General features: G+C 43.3%; 2 protein-coding genes across 2 annotated transcripts in view; one reads left to right on the top strand and one right to left on the bottom strand.

Moving 5' to 3' along the window:
* Positions 1–842: 842 nt before the first annotated feature.
* GRSF1 (G-rich RNA sequence binding factor 1) lies at positions 843–15,499 on the bottom strand. Its single transcript, XM_026676486.2, has 10 exons — positions 15,157–15,499; positions 10,904–11,057; positions 8,977–9,132; positions 8,721–8,864; positions 6,767–6,902; positions 6,339–6,517; positions 5,053–5,174; positions 4,468–4,603; positions 2,929–3,015; positions 843–1,008 (listed from the first exon to the last, which is right to left on the bottom strand). Exons 1-9 carry the CDS (start codon positions 15,448–15,450, stop codon positions 2,966–2,968), a joined length of 1,371 nt encoding a protein of 456 aa, XP_026532271.1. The 5' UTR covers positions 15,451–15,499; the 3' UTR covers positions 843–1,008; positions 2,929–2,965.
* Positions 15,500–19,618: 4,119 nt separating this feature from the next.
* Positions 19,619–21,855, top strand: part of MOB1B (MOB kinase activator 1B) — a 43,725-nt gene continuing 41,488 nt past the window's right edge. Inside the window, exon 1 of the mRNA XM_026676487.2 lies at positions 19,619–19,779. Within this exon, the coding sequence (XP_026532272.1) occupies positions 19,766–19,779 (14 nt within the window). The 5' untranslated portion in view covers positions 19,619–19,765. The remainder of the gene's footprint in view (positions 19,780–21,855) is intronic.

Raw genomic sequence — 21,855 nt, 5'->3', positions numbered from 1 at the left:
TGTCCAGCTTTGTTAACTTTTAAGACTTGTGGGCTTCAACTCCCAGAATTCCCCACCCATCTTGGCTGGCTACGGAATTCAGAAAGTTGAAGTCCACAGGTCTTAAAGTTTAAAGAATGGCTGGCTGGGGAATTCTGGGTGTTGAAATCCACAGGTCTTAAAAGTCTAAAAAGCATGGCTGGCATGGGAATTAAAGTCCATAGGTCTTAAAGACTGGACATTCCCCTGATATAAGACACTTTCATAAGCATTCTTTCATGAGTACAATTAAGGGGTGTCAAACAAGCAGCCCAAGGGCCGGATGTATCATGCGCATGCTATGCCCATCTTAGCTCCGCAAATGGAAAAAATGTCGCAGGACAGCAACACGATGTGGTAAGTTTGACACCCGTGGTAGAGTTGCATCCCTGTGTCTAGTTAGCATTTCCTCCCAAGTTCCTATCTCAAAGCCCTGCAATCTGGAATTACAACAGACGTTGCCAATTTGATAGTTACCTCAATAAAAGAAATTTGCTTTAGAGGATGAATTTTGCATTTTTCTTTTTCTAAATGGGTTTCATCACTTGGAAACCTGGCACTAAGTTTCACACAGACATTATTCATATCCTCAATTGTACCATGGCTGAGCAAGTACAGGGCCACCATTTTCTGCAGCTCTTCTCTCCTGGAGGCCGACTGGACCTCTCACCATTTAATGATCAAGCTGGCTTTGTTAGCCAGATGTTCTGAAATGAAAGGCGATCTCCCATCTGCACCAGTGATGGTCAGAATGGATAACCAAAGTTGCGCTGGACCCCTCTTAGCTTGGTTCCCAACCAGCCAGGAAATATACCGTAGCAAAATGTAAGTATTCAACTTTAATGTTGGTTTACGTAAAACAGAGCCTGCACGACCGTTTTGTAAGGGTTTCACACACAGCCGCTGGAGTTTCTTTGAAAGGCAGTTTGGGGGCGAAGGGGATAATAGTCCAGCTCTAGGAACGTGCAGATGAAAAGCATCTTAGCTTATCTGTTGAGAAAGAGAATAGAAGCAAATAAACAGAGAGGAACTCTGGCCTATTTCCTTACCTTAGGGTAAGAAGTCAAGGATGGCAGTCAAATGACATTCATAAAGGAGTATCAAGCAATCTTTGAGGATAGTGAAGTACAGATAGCAATAGCACTTAAGACTTATATACCACTTTATAGTGCTTTTCAGCCCTCTCTAAGCAGTTAAAAGAGTCAGCCTCTTGCCCCCAACAATCTGGGTCCTCATTTTACCCACCTTGGAAGGAGGGAAGGCTGAGTCAATGTTGCACTGACTTTTCTGTTCTTTACATGAATTGATAAAATAAGTATAGAGCTCAACTTATAACCACAATTGAGCCCAAAATTTCTGTTGTTGAGTGAGATACTTGTTAAGTTTTGTCTCATTTTACAATCTTTCTTGCTAGTTGTTAAGCGAATCATGCAGGTGTTCAGTTAATCACATGTTAGTTAAGTGAATCTGGTTTCTCCCATCGACTTTGCTTGTCAGAAGGTCGCAAAAGGGGATCATGGGACATTGCAACCGCCATAAATATGAACCTGTTGTCAAGCATCCAAATGTAAATCACGTGATCCTGGGGATGCTGCAATGGTCATAAGTGTGAAAAATGGTCATAAGTCACTTTTTTTCAGTGCAGTTTGAACAGTCACTATAAGTGCAATTTGAACAGTCACTGCCCGTTCGGTTAAATAATAATGACTTACTGCAATGTGTAACTTCAGTCAATGGATTCAAGTCACTTAGTTCTCAGTAAAATAAATGAAGTAAATTTGGCTTTTTTAATTAAATTAAATTAAATGTTGTTTTATTAATTACTTATAAATAAAACTCAGATAGCAGCCTGGATCTGAGATTGAGTTCCAAAGAATTAACATTAATCAATAGGAGAATGAAGCTACAGGAAATAGATGGGGGGGAATTCTCTCCCAGGATTAATGACCGCAAAAACCAGAGTAAGTAGCAGTTTAAAGGTGATTACAGGAGCATAAATGCGAATAGATAGGTTGTCACATAGCCACTGATGAGAGAATAACATGAACATAAAATATTGATCCCAGCTGACATGCTCATCTCATAGAAAACCTGTCTGGATATGTGGTGCCATGCTGCCCAATTTTTAGCCGATTTCTTATGTGCATTTCAAAAATTAAAGAAATTTAAAAAGCGAGTCCTAAAAAAAAAACCAATATGTTCCTCTTGGTCCAAACAATTTTTAGGTTGTGAAATTGGACACTGAGAAGTCACATTTATGGAGAATTCAGTTCCCAGCAGCAACTGGCAATTATGATTATGCGCTTTCTCCCAGAAAAATTATGCCTCTGCATATCAGGAATTAATAACAGGAAAAAGTTATCATCTTCAAAGCTACCTTGGGCTCTCTTCCTGTTAACATTTTCATTGAGTTATAAGATAAAATAAGATACAAAATATGAAAGAAAATAAGAAAACAACTGGGAGGAAGAAAAGTGAGGAAAGATTAGGAAAAAGAAAAAGAAGCATTGACTTCTGATTTTCTCTGTGCGGTAAAATAGGGCATTAATATCAAATCACAACTTTCCATTGTTTCGTAGTAATATAAACCAGCCATTTCTCTAAGGATCTATCGGTCTAATCGGTAAAACCCAAAATCAAAGTTTCATTCTTTTCCACTTCAAGCACAGAGTTCAGAAGCTTTGTCTCCATGTGGAAACAAAAGCGCTTCGGTTCTTTTCTTTAATCAAAACAAGTCAATTTTGCCATTTCAGACAACTCCCATCAGTTTCTGCAACCATTCATCCATGGCTCTTCCCAAAGGTATCTGAATGGGCTGGTTTGACAAAAAAAAAAACCCAACTGTCCCCAAATTCAGACATTCCATAACAAGCCACACATCCCTTGCCACAAATTTGTCTATGAACTCACCTAAACTTTGGGAATTATACCACTATCACAGGCTGCTCTATTTTCTGCTTGGTGATGAATTCAGAAATAATTCAATATAACTATGCTCTGCAAAATAAAAGAAGATTAAATGTCAGACACAAAGAATCAGGACCATTTGTAAGGCTGCAGCAAGAGAGGATTTATTTAAGCCAACATACAAGAATCCGGCCAACTGAAGTTCAACACTAAATTGGTGCCAGATACTGGCAGTCCAGTTGCCTCTTGGAAAGTCGAGTTGCCTCTTGGAAAAAGCACCTTTGGGACAACCATGACCTGGATAACTGAGATCTCCATAGACAAGCAGTCCTCGACTTAACGATCACAATTCAGTCCAAAATTTCCATTGCTAAGCAAGACCAAGATTAAATGAGTTTTGGCCCATTTTTACAACTTTCTTGCAACAGTTGCTAAGTAAATCACTGCAGTTGTTAGTAACGCGATCGTTAAGTGTATCTGGCTTCCCTACTGACTTTGCTTCTCAGGTCAGAAAAAGGTGATCACCTGGCTTCAGGACACTGCAACTGCCATAAAGACATGTCATTGCCAAGGGCTCAAATTTTGATCATGTGACCATGGGGATGCTGCAATGGTTGTGTGAAAAATGGTCATAAGTCACTTTTTAAAGTGGCATTGTAATTTCAAATGAATGGTTTTAAGTCAAGGACTACCTGTATGCATCAATGGCATTCAGAAGCGATTGGGACTTGGAGCACTTGCAATGACTCTAAACTTATAACGTGTTTAACTTTGCCCTCCCAGCTCTGCCAGCAATTCTCCTACAAATGTAAACTAAATGAATTACTGGAAGAAAAAAGAAAGGGTCTAGAGCAGGGGTGTCAAACGGGCCAGATAAATCACACGCTGGCCACCACCCCCCACTCCCATTTTAGCAAAGGGGGAAAGTTGCAATATGTTATGTGACGGCAACATGTCGTCATGAGTTTGACATCCCGGTATAGAGGCTACTTTAGCCACTCTAAAACTCAAACTACAAAAAGAGAAACTCCAACCTAAGGAAGAAAAGTTATGCAAATTTTACATAATAAAGAATAAACAATTTATAAATGATCCTGTAGATGAACCTTTAAGGGGTTAAATCAGCAGAAAAGAAGACACCAGAAGACAAGACAAGAAACAATGGATGGGAAGCTAAGCAAGGAGAGAAGCAACCCAGAACTAAGGAGAAATTTTCCAACAGTGAGAACAATTAACCAATGGAATGACTTGTGAATGCTCCAACACTGGAAGTTTTTAAGAAGAGATTGTACAACCATTTGTCTGAAGTGCTATAGGGCTTCCTGCCTGAGCAGGGGGTTAGACTAGAAGACCTCCAAGGTCCCTTTCAACTGTTGTTCTGTTCTGTGAAAATTAATCTGAAGCAATCTCTATATCAGCTGTATGCTATGACTTAACACCTGCCTTTAGGAAATCCATCTTCCTGAATGTTGGTTTATTCAAAAATCTACAGCACTGCTCGCAACTGCTTTTTGAACCCAACAATTCACAAGAGGTACTTACGGACTTTAAAGTTGTTCTTGGCCATGGCCGCAACTGCGTCTGTGTGCGTTTCAAAGTGTACATCTGCTTCTCCGGTCGCATGGCCACAAGCGTTATATTCCATTGTGATCCTCACAGGCTTTAAGGGAGCAAAAAACTTTAAAAAGAAGGAGAGAGAGAACAAAAACCAAGAGGACGACAAGTCAGATTTGATGATTAATCTGTTTATTAAATAATCTCCAAACTTTAGAAGCTAAGATGAAATAGAAGCTGATGCAATATGCTTCTATGTTTATAACTGAGACTGATAATCCTCGACTTACAATCACAGTTGAGCCCAACATTTCCATCGCTAAGTAAGACAGTTGTTGAGTTTTGCCCCATTTTACCAACTTTCTTGTTACAGCTGTTAAGTGAATCACTGCAATTGTTAAGTTAGCATCACGGTTGTTAAGTGAATCTGGCTTCCCCATTGGCTTTGCTTGTCATCATGTGACCCTGAGACACTGCAACCATCATAAATAGGAGTCATCCAGGCCGAAGACAGGCCTTTTCCCACCCAAGGGAAGCTCAAGGATGTTTTGAACAGCCTTATCCCCAACATACCTGGATGATATCTTGCGCTGTTGCTTGAAAAGGCATTCCTCTCAGGTGAACAAAGTAAGGGGCGGAGAAGCTTCCCGATTCAGCCACCTCCTGAGGCTTTTCAAAGACTGGCTTATAAGCCTCTGTGGAATCAAGAAAAGCAGAACAAATATTCTCAAATTATATTTATGTGCCATTTGGGTTTTTTATATTTCTGGAGACCGTACTATAAACAAACAAACAAACAAACAAACACCCAGAAGGGAAGGGAGGGAGGGAGAGAGAGGGATGATTGAGCATATTCAGAGACGGGCAACAAAAATGGCGGGAGTCCTGAAGGGGTATCAGGAGAGATTGGGGGAACACTTGGAGGACAGAAGGGAAAGGGGGTGGACACGTGATTGAAACTTTTAAATGTATTAAAGTTGTGAGGAAGGTTCTAGAAGGCTGTATTTTCCATATCAAGCCAAAATCAAGAACACAGGGGCATCGCTGCAAATGGACAGGACAGAAGTTCAAAAGTAACGCCAGAAAGTATGGCTTCACAGAAAAGAGCAGTGGAAGCTTGGAACCAACTTCCAGGCAAGGTAGTGGGGTCAATCGTCAGTAACTGAGTTTAAGCACGTTTGGGATAAACACGTGTCTCTATCATCTGACAAAAATTAAAATAGAGAACATCACAGGAGATGAAGAAGTTAATGTGCACTGGGACTTTGGAATTCAGACAGCCCCCTGCCACATAACACATCAGACTTAACCATTACCAATAAGAAATACACAAAAAGTCTGGATAGTGGATTTGGCAGAACCTGGAAACAACGGAAGAGAAAGAACTGGAAACGATAACAAAATATAAAGACCTTGCAAACAGAAATAAGACAGTGGCAAAAGAAAGCAAGGGCAGTACCAATTGTGATAGGTGCCTTGGGTGCGATCCCAAAACAACCAAAGCACCACTTGAGCACCATTGGCACTGACCGATTCACCATCAGTCAATTGCAAAAGGCAGCTTTACTAAGAACAGCTTACATCCTGCAGCGATAATTCTAACACCATCAAACTTCCACATCTGCCTATCCCAGATCCTTGGGAAGCGCTTGATAGGCAGACAAAAAGGGCCAAATCCAGTCTGAACATGAACTGTCTGACTGTGCGATGAACCATAAATAAGTAAATAAATAAATAAAATGAAAACATATCCTCCACCCCAAAAAAGGGGCAGGCTTGATGGCCCAATGGATCTTTTTCTTGCCATCCGTTGTTTTTTTTTTTCTTTTTAACTTCAAACAAATATGGCGGATGCTCACCGCTTCTGCTTTCATTTTCATACACTGGACTGGGCTTCGAGACCTCGCTCAACTTGCTTTCTTCAAAAATGTTTTCAGAACACGGTTTTGGCACCGTAGATGCCATCATCTTCTTGTATCGGAAAAAGTCGTTATGTGTTCGGATTGCACTTTTCTGGCTCGGGAATATTTCTATGTAGCTAGAAAGTTTTTAAAGAGAAAGAATTTGGCCAGGATTATTACCAAAGCAGTTTTTTTTACTATACAGAAGCTCAGTTCAAACATCAAGAACTTTCAGTACGCAGCACAACAACAACAACAAAACCAAAAACACTCTGCCCACCCTAGAGCCTAGTAAAAATAAAACCAAAAACCATTTGCCTCGTGTACAAGCACTCATTCCCTCTTAAAAGTCACTTCCCCCTCCTTCCTTTCCATGATTTTCCTACCGGTTCCCAATTTCTTCCTTATGCTTCGACAAAGCTTTATTAGCCATCTCTGGTGTGGCAAACTGTACAAACGCCTCTCCTGTTTTCCTCCTTCCGTCGTGGTCAAAGACGAATACTATGTCTTGTACGGTCAAACCTGAAAGAGAAGACATTTTGCAGCATGTCAATATAATCGCCCTGGTAATCTGAAAATTGTGCCTTGTAATTTCTGGGCAAGAGAAATCAAATGTGCGGAACCTCTGCCATGCAGCACAACGTTCAAATCTGTCTTAAATACAAAACTTTGTGGGCTGATGTATTTTCATTTCGTCCCCGAGTGATCAAAACTTCCTTCAAATGTGGAGCTCAGCACAGACATTAGGGTGCAAGCCTATGTAATATTCTAAATTATTGCCTTAAGAAAAAAAAGCAATTCACTGCTTCTGAGGAACCATCTGTTCTGACCTAAACCTTGTTCCAAGTACACAAACACCAAACAGAGATAAAAGCAAAACCTTTTAACGCTTCTCTGCAAATCCGTTAATTCAACTAATTGTCTCTGATAAGAACGAGCCTTGCCAAGGTTGTGCAAGGCTGCCAAAAGCACTAGATTAAGTTGCCAGGAAATATTCTAAACAAAAAGTCTTCAAACACAAACCAAGATATTCCGAACGTCCACAAGGCTTGAGTACAGAAACTTCTTTGCTTCCTGCAAAGAACTCCAGTTTCTCAGCTGGCTTTTATCTCTTAAGGGAGGGGCCATTACCTTGCAGCCTTACTCCTGAGTCGCCCGTGCTGCTGCAGCTGCTCTTTCCTTCGAGCAGCCCTGTGTGCAAGCGCACTGGGCACAGGCTCCTCAGGGACCTCTGCCTCACTGTTGCCAGCCTCCACAATCTCCAAAAGCAGCACTCTACTCCCTGATGGTCCTGGTCCCATCCCTGCATCACACGCAGGCCCCTCATCTGAATCCTTGCTCTCTGAGACCCCAGACATCCGCACCTGCTGCCGACTCTCCATCTGAGGGCTGACGGATGGCCCAGGCTCTGCCTCTGTCTCTCTGCCAGCTCCATTCCCTCTTCCCACATGGAGCTCCCGGGTTCCCTTGATGCTGACCCTGACTCCCATGCCTCCTCCTCATCTGATTTGGCTGCTGAAGGGGCTGGCAGCCAACAGGTCACAACACAAGGGTGCCCTTGCTCTGGAGGTGGTCAGCTGATTAAGACAAGGCCCTACCTCCTCCCATGTGCCTCTTTTTCCCTTCCACCCCATCAAGTCATTGTAAATTATTGTTTATTGTTTTAAATATTTTAAATAGCCTGGTAACCTAGTAGCGAGGAGTCTCACCTCCCACTTGGAAGGTGGAGAGTTCAATCCTAGGTAGCGGCAGATGTTTCTCTCTTGGGGCACAAAGAAAAAAATATCTGCTGTAAACTTTGTGTGGCATCAGGAAGGGGGTCCGGCCAGTAAACGCTCAGCTCCATCCAGTCCCCTGGACTCTACCATGTCCTGCCTCCCCTCCCCCCTGGCAGGACTCTACCCCAAATTAAGAAACAACAAAAGGGAGTTTTATTGTTTTAACATTTTGTTGGCTTTTATTGTTTTAATGCTCTAATGGCTTTTGATGTTTGTAAGGTGCCCCGAGTAGCCGCTAAGAGAAAAGGATGGCATACAAGTCAAATAAATAAATAAATTGAATAAATAAATAAAGTAACTTTCATTAACGTGATCCTATTTCTTTACCCTTCACTCTTTTCTTTTCCTGATTTTAAAACAAGGCAGGCTTGCAACCCTACGAAATAAGCCACAATCCCACCTCCTTCGTGCAAACTTTTCCTGCCCGTTGTTCCTTTAACACACAATCAATGAGATGCTTCCCAATTCTTCAATGGCCCAAAGACAACTCCATGATCCAATGCGCACACATGCAGAGACAGAGAGACAGACGAGAGAGAATCGAGGCTCCAGGCCACATCACCTGAAAAGAACTCGGTTATATCGACTTCCGTGCAACGGTAGGGGAGACCTCGCAGTCGTACCACCCCGTCGTTGTTTACGGGTGCTGGACGAAACTTCAGGCTCCTCATTAGGGCGTCAACGTCCTTATTACGTATTTCAAAGACTGTTGGGGAGAGAAGTCCAAGAAAACAAAACAAAAAAAATAATGGTGCATTTATTTAGAAATGAGATACTGGTCAGGGCAAAGGGTTCTTGGACCGTTTCGCAAGAAGTACCTTCCACATAGCGTTGGCCCAGGTATTTTCGGTGTTTGTTCAAGGCGTTCATCACATCATGTTCTGATTCAAGTTCAACTATCGCATCTCCTCGGCGTTTGCCATCTCGGTACAGGAGGAAATGGATGCCTTCCACCCCGTTCCGCACCTTGCTCCCTAGAAAGTTAGCAAGTTTATTGATGACCAGACACGAGACAACTTTCTTCCCCTCACCTCCCCGCCCCCCACCAGACAAGACAAATAAACTGGGATGTATTTGGAAGTTCTGCATTTGGTATTCCCCAGCCTCAGCTTCAAAACTTCTGTAATCTTGTCAATATTTATTTATTTATTTATTTAGTCGGTTGCTCACGGAATAAGAATACAGGAAATAGGTACGAATAAATGGGGACAATAGGACAGGGACGGTAGGCACGATGGAGCACTTACGCACACCCTTAAATATCTCAAAAGCCAGCTTGGTCTAGTGCAGGGGTCGGAAATCTTAAAACACTGAAGTCCTAACCTGAAGCCCCCTGTTCGATTCTGGAGCCAACCGGAAGTCCAGTCTCCCCAACATAGAGGTGCGCGGCATCCTTGTTCCTCTATCTATCCTAATTGAAAGCCCTATCAATTATGGAGCTGACCAGAAACAGGGAGCTGAAGCAGAGGGATGAAAGAGCACCATGCGGCTCCAGAGCCACGGTTTGCCGACCCCTGGTCTAGTGGTTAAGGCACCTGGGCTAGATACCTAAAGACTCAAACCCCACTCATGAATGCATTCAAACCCCACTCATGAATGCCAGCTGGATGACTTTGGGCCAATCACCAGATGAGTACTAATCTTGCCTTAAAATGAAAGTCCGCTAGGTGACTTTGGATCAATCACCAGATAATGATTATCACCAGACAATGATTTCATACCTAAGTTCTGCCTTAGGCATGAAAGCTGGTTGGATGACCCTGGGCCAACCACCAGGAGACTGTTGAGTTCTAGTCCACCTTAGCCATGAAAGCCAGCTATATGACCTTGGGCCAGTCACTGTCTCTTCAGGCCAACCCATCTCACAGGGTTGTTATGAGGAAAATAGGAGGAAGGTGTGTTGGAATATTAACTATCTTGAATTATTTATAAAAATAATAAAGATGGAATATAAATAAATATTGTAGGAAAATTTTAGTCAAAACATGCTATTTCTTTTCTTTAAAATGTAGGTATGAGTCTAGTATAAACACATTTATTTTAAGTAATTAATTTCAGATTCTAACCCACGGAACAGCCTCAAATTCAATCACCACTAAAATTGCAACATATGCTAAGGAACACTTTTTTATATATTGCCCTCCTCTGCTTGCAACTGTACTTTTTTTTAAAAAATAACATATCCTTTTAACCTTGGCTGTAGTCAGGGTTCTGCCTTCTTCAGCTATACAGTTACTCTATAATTGTTGGGAAACTCCCTATCAGTGAGGAGGAGTCAAGTGGGCAAATAGCTTTGAGTCCTTGCACAGCTGCAGGAGGCACAAACCTAACCACCCCCCCCCCTAAGTTCCATGAGACCTGATCTGATTGCTCCCAACTGAAGGCAAGCAGTCTGGGAAGAAAACTGTAAGATAGGCAGAACACAACAAAATATCTGACTTGGACCTTACATGAGTGGATCTGGTTGTTGCACCTGACAATAGCGCAAGGATTCCCTGGTAGTCTCCTTCCAAATACTAACGAGATCAAATCCTGGTTAACTTTCCACGGCCAGCCCAAAACAGCAAAGCTGGCTGGGGAATTCTGGGAGTTGGAAGTCCGCTAGGCTTAAAGTTGCCAAGGTTGGAGACCCCTGCCCTGAACATCACAAAATACACCTGAAGCATAACACAATAAGTTTTATGCCCAAGAGGTGGTGGCCTTTAGTGGGTGCCCGTTTGGGCTAATTAGGACAAGGAAGTTAACCTGAAAAAAAGTTGAGAACATCTTCCTCGGTGCAGTCATATGGCAGGCCTTGGGCCCGAATCAGATGCACTTCCCCCTGTCCTTCTGCTTCTTCCGTAGATATTTCGTATTCTGGGGGAAAACGATATCCCTCTTGATAAGAAGACTCGGGATCCTGCAAAGAGAGACAGGAACTTTTTAAAAAAAATCTTGTAACTGTATTTTGAGGACTGGCAAGATGGTACTGTTCCTCCGGAAGCTGCAGAAGCCAAAAAGTAATTAATAAGTAAAAGTATTAATATTAAAATTTTAGAAAGGCTCAAGGCCTTTCCCTGTTGAGGAATTTCACAGGAGTTCAATATTCTCACATGACATCTTGAAAAATCTCAGGGATATCAAAAGGACAGGTTCCACTGCCTTTCTTGTAATCATGATTATTACGAGCAGTCAATTAATCACAAAGATACACAATGAATCCCAGCCAGCACTATAAAATTGGCCATTACAGCTGCATATGAATCCCTAAACAAGAATCTTGAGACACAAGGCAGAAACCTAAAGATGGATGGTAAAAAGCAGGAAAAGTTTTCTCTGGAGAAATAAAACCAGTTCTGTAATATTTTACAGCAACCTCAGTTTAAACAAACTCTGAGTTTAGTGGGCTGTCCAGGATCCATTTGTTTAAACAGTGTATCTGGCTGTTTTTATACGGCCTTGAGAAGCAAGGACTTCAGTACTATTCAGGTAACCTGCAACTTACAAGAAAATATACTCAGGATCAAGATCAAACGAGTTAGGAGGAACTATGCCAACCTAGTATACTACAGAGCAGGGCTGTCAAACTCAAGGCCTGTGGGCCAGATTCGGACCACAGGGTGCTTAGATCTGGCCTATGGCCCACCCTGGAAACAGCAAAGAACTAGTCCGCGGTGCCTCTGCCAGCGAAAACGGAGCTTGGGGAGGCCCAAAAACGGAGTCTCGGTGAGTGACGTCGAGCTGGCCACTTACCCACCCCCCCGAGGTCAAACATAACCCTGAAGCAGCCCTCAATGAAATTGAGTTTGACACCCCTGCTATAGAGGACTTATACTTCCAGAGCTGTTGGTTAGGAATTCTAAGAGTTTTAGTGTAACTCACTTGAAAGTTACCATGAAGCTGGGGAAATACTAATTTGAAGGATGAAAGTTTCCCATGAATGAAGGCCAGTTGCTATTTTAACCATTTACAATAATTTGCAATGCATATCAATCAACATTATGTCTGTGCATATTGTATTACAAATTAGATTGGAAGAGGTATTTCAGAACTCACAGGAGGGCAAATGCAATACCCATTTGTGACTCACTGAAACAGTTACATCTATTTCCAGAACTCCCACCTTGGAAACAGATACAGCAGATACTTAATGAGATATTGACATGCGCTGTTTGTTTGCACTTCTGAAACATTTATTTACAATCAAACCTGCAACACTTCACAACCCCAATGGCCCTCGTTTGTGGCATTCATCTTAAACGTGAGCAATTCAACCTGCTCTCAAACGAAATCAGGCTTCCTTTTATTTGCCTTTCCTGCTACATACAGAAATCCTGATGTCAGCCTTACCCCAGGCTGGGATATCCCAGGGGGGAAAAACAGCTCCTGAAAATTGTCCAGATAAATCACACGTTGCATGTCTCCTCACAGCAGTTTTCTTTCTTTTGTACATCAATAATGTATTGTATTATGAATCTTAATGCATGTGTATTAGTACATGTATGTATGTATGCACACAACACAGACACAAAAACAGTAGAGTGGCAATCCTGCCAGTGCTTCTCAGGATGACCCAGAAAGAAAAACGAATGGCAGGTCCTAAAATCCCAGTCCTTTGTATGTCAATAATGTAGAATTGTATTAGGCACCTTAATGCACCTGTACGTATGTTGTGTGCATGTGTGTGTGGGTATGTGCGTATACATACACACCAAAAAGAAATCAACACTATTTAGGAGTAGTAGGTTGTCACTCTGCCAGTGCTTCTAAAGATGACCCAGAGAGAAAGGAGAGGCAGGCCCTAAATTTCAAAAATCTTTTGTGTCAATAATGTAGAATTGTATTATGTCCCTTTAGACACCTGTGTGTGTGTGTGTGTGTGTGTGTGTGTGTGTGTGTGTGTATGGGCGTGTATACAGGCATATACACACAAAAAATATCAATGGTATTCAGGAATAAAGCTTCTCAAGATGACCGAGAAAAACAAAAATTCAAATTTCTTTCGTATGTCAATAATGCAGAATTGTATTATGCACCTTAATACTCCTGTATGTAGGTGTGTATATATGTGTGTGTGTATGTGTATACACAATCAACACTATTCACCCTGCCGAGGTGGCCCAGAGACAGGCACCAGAGGCAGGTTGCAGAACTCCATGGTTCTGTTTTAAGCTACAGCAACAGGTTCCCCGAGGGCCTCAAGGGCGTTTCAATTACCCCCATTCTGCCACAAGTTGCCAAAATTGGCTAAGGGGAAAAAAAATGCTACAAACACGAACTTCAGCATCTGCTCAGCGAAGCCTGGAAAAACCCCTCACATAGCCAGAGAGGGGGGAGGGAAAAGCTCCCAGCATCTCCCAAAACATTCCAAAAAAAAAAAAAAAAGCAGCTGGGAAGGCTTTTCTTTTTCTTTTTCTTTTTGGCACTCTCAAATTATTCTGCAAAGAGATTGCTGGGGTGGTCCTAATTCCCCAAGCCCTCTCTCAGCCCAAGGATGAAAGGGATCCATTCAGCCATTTGGGGGGGCACGTGCTCCTTGGAACAAGGCTACAATGTTGAAATAATAGGAAACACTCCTAGCTCTGGTTTTAGATTTTGGCAGGGCTTTCCTCTCCAAGGTAGTTTCTGAACGTTTCATTACCAGACTAGGTAACACCAGCAGCAGGATTTCCTTGTTCTATTCCTCTTTAGCTTCTAAACAGACATTTATACAGTAAAAATAGGACAAGAAAATAGACCTTTATAATCGAAGGAGAACAAGATATGAAAATACACATTTATAAAGTGGTAAGAATAGAACGAGAAAATAGACGTGGATAAAGTAAGAATAGCACAAGAAAACAGACCTTTATAAAGTAAGGAGACCAGGACAAGAAAATGGATATTGATAAGCTAAGGAGACTAGAACAAGAAAATAGACATTTATAAAGTGGTAAGACTAGGACAATAGTCTTTTTTAAGGTAAGGAGAACAGGACAAGAAAATTGACATTTATAAGCTAAGAAGAATAGGGCAAGAAAATAGACCTTTATAAAGTAAGAATAGCACAAGAAAACAGACCTTTATAAGGTAAGGAGAACAGGACAAGAAAATGGGTATTTATAAGCTAAGGAGAACAGGACAAGAAAGTAGACATTTCTACAGTGGTAAGAATAGGATAATAAGTCATTTATAAGGTAAGGAGAATAGGACAAGAAAATGGATATTTATAAGCTAAGAAGAATAGGGCAAGAAAATAGACCTTTATAAAGTAAGAATAGCACAAGAAAATAGACCTTTATAAGGTAAGGAGAATAGGACAAGAAAATGGGTATTTATAAGCTAAGGAGAACAGGACAAGAAAGTAGACATTTCTACAGTGGTAAGAATAGGATAATAAGTCATTTATAAGGTAAGGAGAATAGGACAAGAAAATACACATTTATAAGGTGGTAAGAATAGAACAAGAAAAGGGACGTGTTTATAAGGTAAGGAGACTAGGACAAGAAAATGGGTAGTTATTTATAAAGTGATATTTATCAGCTAAGGAGACCAGGACAAGAAAATAGACATTTATAAGGTGGTAAGAACAGGACAATAGTCATTTATAAGGTATAAGGTGAATAGGACAAAAAAATAGTCATTTATAAGCTAAGGAGCTGATAGGACAAGAAATTCTGCTGATGATATTACCTAGCTTGGTAACGAAACGTCCAGAGAAACTGAACTGAAACGAACTGGGAGAGCAAAACCGCCGCCAAAAAAGGACACAATGTTGCCAGCCTTTTCCTTTTCCTTTCAAACGAGGGGAGAGGAAGGAGTCCGAAGAGGCAAAGAATGGGGGGGAGAAAGAGGGGTGTGGGGGCTACGTCCCGCATGACCTTCAACCCGGAGCGGCGGTGTCCAGCAGGCCCGAGGCTGGGGATGAGGGGCTTTGTAGTCCAAGGCACCCCCACCCCCTCAGGGCGGGGAGGGAAGGTGGGGGGAGAGAGACGTTCTGCCCCCCCCCCTCCACGGCAAAGGCAACTTCCGCGGCCTACCTGGCTGTAGCATCGGCCCGCGAGAGGCGGGGTTAGCAAGGACCCCCGCCAAGAGCCGAAGCCGGGCACAGGCCCGGCCGAACTGGCGACCCCGCGGCTCTGCGTGGCTGCCCCGAGCAAGAGCAGGAGACGTCGGCGGCCCCAAAGGCCGAAAGCGCCGGCCGGGGGCGACGCCGGCGACGAAGAGGTAGGCCTCAACGGCGGCAGGCAAGCCGCGCCGGTGTGGCGGCAAGTGCTGTAATGACAGCCGCAGCCGCGGAGCAGCGCGCCCAGCACCCAGCGAGTCCCGGCCATGGGAGAGCGAGGCTTCGTCGACGTCGTGGCAACCACTCCCGGCCGAGCTAGGCCTTCCGGCGCACGCGCACGCGCCAGGGCCTTCCGCCGGAGGGGAGGGGAGGGAAGAGAAGTGGGGGGCGGGGGGGAGGGGCGGACAACGGGCTGCGCAAGCACGGTGGGAAGCGGAAGCCCCGCCCACCCCTGGCACGTGGGCTCGGGTGGCTGGTTAAGTGCGCCTGCGCGGGAAACTGCAGTCTCCCCACCGACATAAAAGCTGTCACGTTTCTAAGGAAGGGGCGATGTGTTTGTTTTAGGGCGCGAACCGTAGAGTGACGCGATCCGTTTCTTGCCGCGTCTGCAGACTTTGTGCCCCCTAGTTTTATGAGAGGGCTCTGGTTTATTTTAGTTATGTTCCAATATCTGAGGGGCTGCCACAAAGACGACGGGGTCAAGCTATTCTCCAAAGCATCTGAGGGCAGCACAAGAAGCAATGGGTGGAAACTAACCAAGGAGAGAAGCAACTTAGAACTAAAGTGAAATTTCCTGACAGTCGGAACAATTGATCAGTGGAACAACTTGCCTCCAGAAGTTTTGTGTGCTCCAACATTGGAGGTTTTTAAGAAGAGATTAGACAACCATTACTCTGAAGTGATGTAGGGTTTCCTGGCTGAACAGGGGGTTGGACTAGAAGACCTCCAAGGTCCCTTTCAGCCCTGCTATTCTATTCTACTCTACTCTTAATTCCATTCCATTCCGCATTTTCTATTTTATATTCTATTCCCCTCCTGAACCCGTTTGAAGATAACTTTATTTTTCTGGGGTGGAGGAACTTCCTTGGCAACTGGCTCATATTTTAGGACGGTTACAGTGTCCCCAGGAGTCATGTGAACCACCTTTTGCAACCTGACAAGCAAAAGTCAATGAGGAAGCCAGTTTTGCTTAACAATTGCAGGGATTTCGCTTAACAATTGTGACAGGGAAGGTCATAACAGGAGGCAAAACTCACTTTGCAGCTGTCTCACTTAGCAACAGAAAGTTTGAGTCATCGATAGTAGTCATAAGTTGAGGTCTATCTATATATTAGTTGTTCGCAGTTCATGTGGGATACAGAGCACTTTTATGGGAGGGGGGCTTTTAAAGTCCCAGGCCAGCCCTGCAGCCTTCCCTAGAAAAATCCAAAGTCAAATGTTTTCCAACTTGGCAACTTTTAAGATGTGTAGATTTTGACTCCTACAATTCTCTAATCACACTTTTGAATTAAAGTCTTTACATCTTAGTTGCAGAGACTGAGGGAGATGGACCTGGAGTTTAGCTGTGGTTTATGGTTTAGGGAATCAGGCCTATAAAATACAAGTTATGACCACAACTGAGCCCAACATTTCTATTGCTAGGTGAGATAGCTGTTAAGTGAGTTTTGCCCCATTTTATCATCTTTCTTGCCACTGTTGTTAAGTGAATCACAGCAGTTAAGTTAGCAACATGGTTGTTAAATTAATCTGGCTTCCCCATTGACTTTGCTTGTTAAGGGGTTGCAAAAGATGATCGCATGACCCTGTGACAATGCAACCATCATAAATACATGCCAGTTTCCAAGAGTCAAAATTTTGATCATGTGACCACGAGGAGGCTGCAAGGTCATGTGAAAAATGCTCATGAGTCACTTTCATTGCCATTGTAATTTCAAACTCACTAAATGGATGGTTGTAAGTCAAGGACTACCTGTATGTGGGTATTGCATGATTTTTGAATCTCACTACCTTTTTTAATACTTCAGAATGCTTCCTTCAACTCATGACTGGGGCTTGTCTTATTAGGGTACAAAGAGAGAACAGATTGTCTTGAATTTCTAGCCTTCTCTACATAAGATCTTTAAAGAGATCGGTGATGTGGAAGACGTCCCAACGCATCTTCTCTCTCTCTTAGTACCTGCCAAGAGGACTATTGAAATGTTGAACTGGCTTTGATCAGTGTTAGGGATCTGTTGTAGATTTGTAAGTTGAAAGACTTAGAATAGCTTTATTGTCACTTTCAATGTACACTAATCAGCATGCATTAAAATAAAATTTCATTGCATACAGCTCTCAAAGGGTCTCTACCTCTAATATGATTTGATTGCTTATTGTACCCTATGAGTGTTTTCACCTGATGATTCTTGACTTGACGAATGTATCTTTTCATTTATGTACACTGAAAGCATTTACACCAAGACAAATTCCTTGTGTGTCCAATCGCATTTGGCCAATAAAGAATTCTATTTTATATACTACATTAACATGACAAAATAAATAATACAAAATTATGCATATACCCACATACATGACACAGAGAAACAACATAGTCTAGTCTGGATGTATACATGTACATGGCGAGAAACTTGCAACAAATTTTGTAGTTTACCAGATGGATGGCATAGGGAACAAAGCTGTTAGAGAATCTGGTAGTCCTGCTACACGGTAGATACTTCGAAACCTCCTCCCAGAGACTGAAGCGGATGTGGGATCTCTAACAATGCTGCGAGCTGTAAGCACATAGCGCTTATAAGCAGTATCCTGAATAACAGCAAGCGAGCTTCCTATGATCTTCTCGGCTGTCCTCACCACTCTCTGTAGGGACTCTGAGACACTACTGCCACCTGACCTGCATAAAGTGAATATCCTGTTGATCATGAGTATTTTCTTTCCAAAAGCTCTTGTACATCCTCAGAAGTAGCAGATGAATCTGGGGAAAGGCACTGGACCATTGGTTCTGGATTCTCAGCAGTAGCAAGAGTGCATCATCTGAGGTTGTCCACAACTAAGCATCCCCCAGGTGCTTCACTTGGATTAGCCCACAAAGAACAGCTGAAGCAAACCAACCATGGGTTGGAAGGCATTACACAAACCATCTGACCGTGGGGATTTTTTATTTTATTTACTTGCATCCTACCTTTATTATTTTTTACAAATAATTAAAGGCAGGAAACATATGCAACATGACTTCCTCCTATTTTCCCCACAACACTGAGGTGAGTTGGACCCACACAGTGGGTGGCAAATGATGAAATATGGAATCATCATACAATTTACCTACTTGCATCACCCATGTGTACTCAAGTACATAGTGACATTGCACCATAAAGCAATGACCTCTCAGAAGGTCATAACATTTAGTTTTTATTTATTAAGAAAATTTATGTGGCAACTTGACTCATGACTCCAGGCAGCTTATAGACTAGAGTAAAACCTAAATACGAAGTTCAAGGAATAACTACCTCTCTGGCAACAATAATCAAGCAACCCACCTAAGCAATTCTAGGTGTTGCAAAATTGGTCTAATGGTTAAGGCACCAGGCTAGAAAGTGGGAGTTGATGAGTTCTAGTTGCACCTTAGGCATGAAAGTCAGCTGGGTGACTTTGGGCTGATCACCAGGAGACAGTGAGTTCTAGTTCCATCTTAGGCATGGTCTAAAAGCCGGCTGGATGACTTTGGCTCTCTCTCTCTCTCTCTCTCTCTCTCTCCCCAGCCCACCTCACAGGGTTGTTGTTGGGGGGGAAACAGGAAGGAGTACCATGTACGTTCACCACATTTATTTTAAAAAATAAATTTATAAAAATAAAGGCAGGAGATAGATGATGGATGGGTGGATGGATGGATGGATAAAAAGGAGGCAGATAATAGACAGAGGTAGATACATAGGTAGATGGTAGAGAGAGAAGGATAGAGATAGATGATAGATGGATGATACAAGTTCATAGACGATAATGATGGATGGATAGCTAATAGGTAGATAGGTAGATGGTAGAGATAGAGGGATGGATGATGGATGATACAGGTTGATAGATGGTAGAAAAAGATAGATTGATATATTGGATAGATAGATAGATAGATAGATAGATAGATAGATAGATAGATAGATAGATAGATAGATAGATAGATAGATAGATAGATAGATAGATAGATAGATAGATAGATAGATAATGAGAGAGGGAAGGGGGTGTTGGCAAGCAGGCACCTGTTGAATAGCACCTGCAGCCGGGAAGGCCCGAGAGGCGCCGAAACATCAGAGCAAATATAAAAAAGGACCCTCCACCGGCCCGCAAGGCAGGCAAACCATCTCCGTCCTCTAGGCGCGTCGGACTACAACTCCCATCGTGCCCACCCTTGCCCGCCTGGTTAGGGCGGGAGCTCGCGGGCCCCAGCCCTGCCAGGGGAGGCGCGGCCAGCAGAGGCGGCTCCGGACGGCGGAGGCCCGCCCGCCTTCCCTCCTCCTCCTCTTCCTCCTCCTCTTTCGCCCGCCGCGGCCGCCTGCCATTGGGAGCCGCGCCGAGGCAGCCGCTCTTGCTCCGCCGCCATCATGAGCTTCTTGTTGTAAGTGCCCGAGACGCGTCCGGCGGCGGAATCGCCTCAGGCTCCGGCGGCCTTGCCGGCGGGGAACAACCGCGCGAGCTTGGCCGGGCCTTGGGCGGAAGGCAGCCCGAAGAGCCTCCGCCCGTGGCCGAGGAAGGCGTGAGGGGAGCTCGGTTGGGCCGCCGGCGAGGCTCTTCTCGGCCCGTTTGTGGCTCTTTCCCCCCCTCCGGACTGCTTTCCCGGCCCGGCCCGGTCCTCACTCCCTCCTTTCCTTCCTCCCTTCCTCCTTTCCTTCCTTTCTCCCTCCTTTCCTTCCTTCTTTCTTGCTTTCCTCCCTCCCTCCTTTCCTTCCTTCCTCCCTCCCTCTTTTCCGTCCTTCTTTCCTTCTTTTCTTCTTCCTGTCCAGCTCCTGGGGGAGAAAAAGTGTTTTTATAAAATGTATATTATTAATTTTGGGGGGAGGGGGAGAAAAAGGAAGTGGGGTGCCTTGGCTGGCCTTTCTCTCTCCCCCTCCAGTAAATGGACACCATTGAGGGGGCTAGGATATTGGGGAGGGGGCTGTTGAGGAGAGGATTCAAAGACCCCTACTTGGGAAGGGGGGGGGATGGGTGAGTTTCCCCCCCCCAAAGTCTGCTTTGAAAAAAGTTTAAAGTGTTTTTTTTTAAATTTCCTAGATAGCCACAAATTTGGGTGGGTGGGAGAGGATAGTCCTTGTTTTGGGGTGCCCTGTGCGGGGTGATCTTCAGTGATCCATAGGGTAGGGGTGTATATGTGGGTGTGGGGTGCATGTGTTAAAGCGTCTTGTGTCAACTGGAGTTGGGTAGCCGATAAATCTAAATAAATGAACTCCCTGCAGTTAAATTGGGGCAGGATAATGGGAGGTTTTCAGCATGCCTCCCCCCTTTATGTCTTGGCTTCCCCCTGTCCCCCCTCCCCATCTCCACTCAACAGCAGCTGGGTGTCTCCCCAGGGGTCTCCTTTTGCAGCCATAAAATGGGATGACATCTCCCTCCCACCCTTGTCAAGGGAATCCAGGGGTCCTGTAATCAATCATCTTTTCTTTGCAAGAGTCTTTACAGCCACCCTGGTGGGATTTTGTGTTGTTTTGTTTTGTTTTCAGATGGAGGAGATGCCCAATTTAGAAACGTTTTGTGTACGTGTGTGTATTGTCTGGGTTTTGGCCTTTTGAGATCCAGATTGACAGCTTAACCCAGTTGGGGCTGTGATATGGAGATGGCCTTCCTCTTCCTTTTACAGACTGGCCCTGGATGGCAGCTGTGTGGTTGCATTGTTCCGGTTTTTTTCTTAATGATCTTTGACAAAAATTCTATCCGTAGCGAGAAGCAGGTTTGCCATCTAGTTAAAATGAAAATCCTTTTTAAGAAATACGTATCTAAATTTAGAAGGCAGTGGTGTGGCTCTTAACAGCTTGCTGGGTCTTTCTAGAATATTTAGAGGAAATGCAACTTGTGTGGCTTTTCTTTACGGTAATATGATGTACATTCTCAGAATTTTGTATTTTGCTTTAGATTGCAATGGAATGGAGATTGTATTTTAGGGTGGGTTTTTTTTTTATTCTCTTTGGAAAGAAATTTTACAGCTGTGCTAATAAAAATGATGTCCCTACTTCCATTATTGACCTTTGAGAAATGCTGGGAATACATCTATTAAAGATTGTTGCACCCCTTACAGAGTTGTGAGGAGTTATATATGTTGACTTGAACTCGTGAATATATCTTTAACTATAAATAACAGTCCTTACTAAATTTTCTTGATGTTAACTTTTGAGGAAGCAGCATCTATTAAGGAGGGTTTACTCCCAAAATGGCACACAAGTAGTAATACATTATGAATTTTATTAAACCAATGGAATAATAAATATATTGGGATATCCTTATTTATTAAATCAATTTTTCTAACTACTATCTAGCATTGGTATCAGTTCCAAAATTTGAAAAGTTGGCTCTATTAATTTGAAGGTTTTATGCCCAAATAGTCATGACTAGGACAAACATATGTACAGCCTGTGGGGTTCCCCCTCCCCCCATTTGGTTTTCTGGTTCAAAAGCAGAAACTTAATCTCTACAGGAGTGGAGA

Source organism: Notechis scutatus, chromosome 4, assembly GCF_049901735.1.
Source record: "Notechis scutatus isolate UNSWTSFEM ecotype Mainland chromosome 4, rNotScu1.2, whole genome shotgun sequence".
NCBI lineage: Eukaryota > Metazoa > Chordata > Lepidosauria > Squamata > Elapidae > Notechis > Notechis scutatus.
This window is presented reverse-complemented; position numbering and strand designations above follow the sequence as displayed.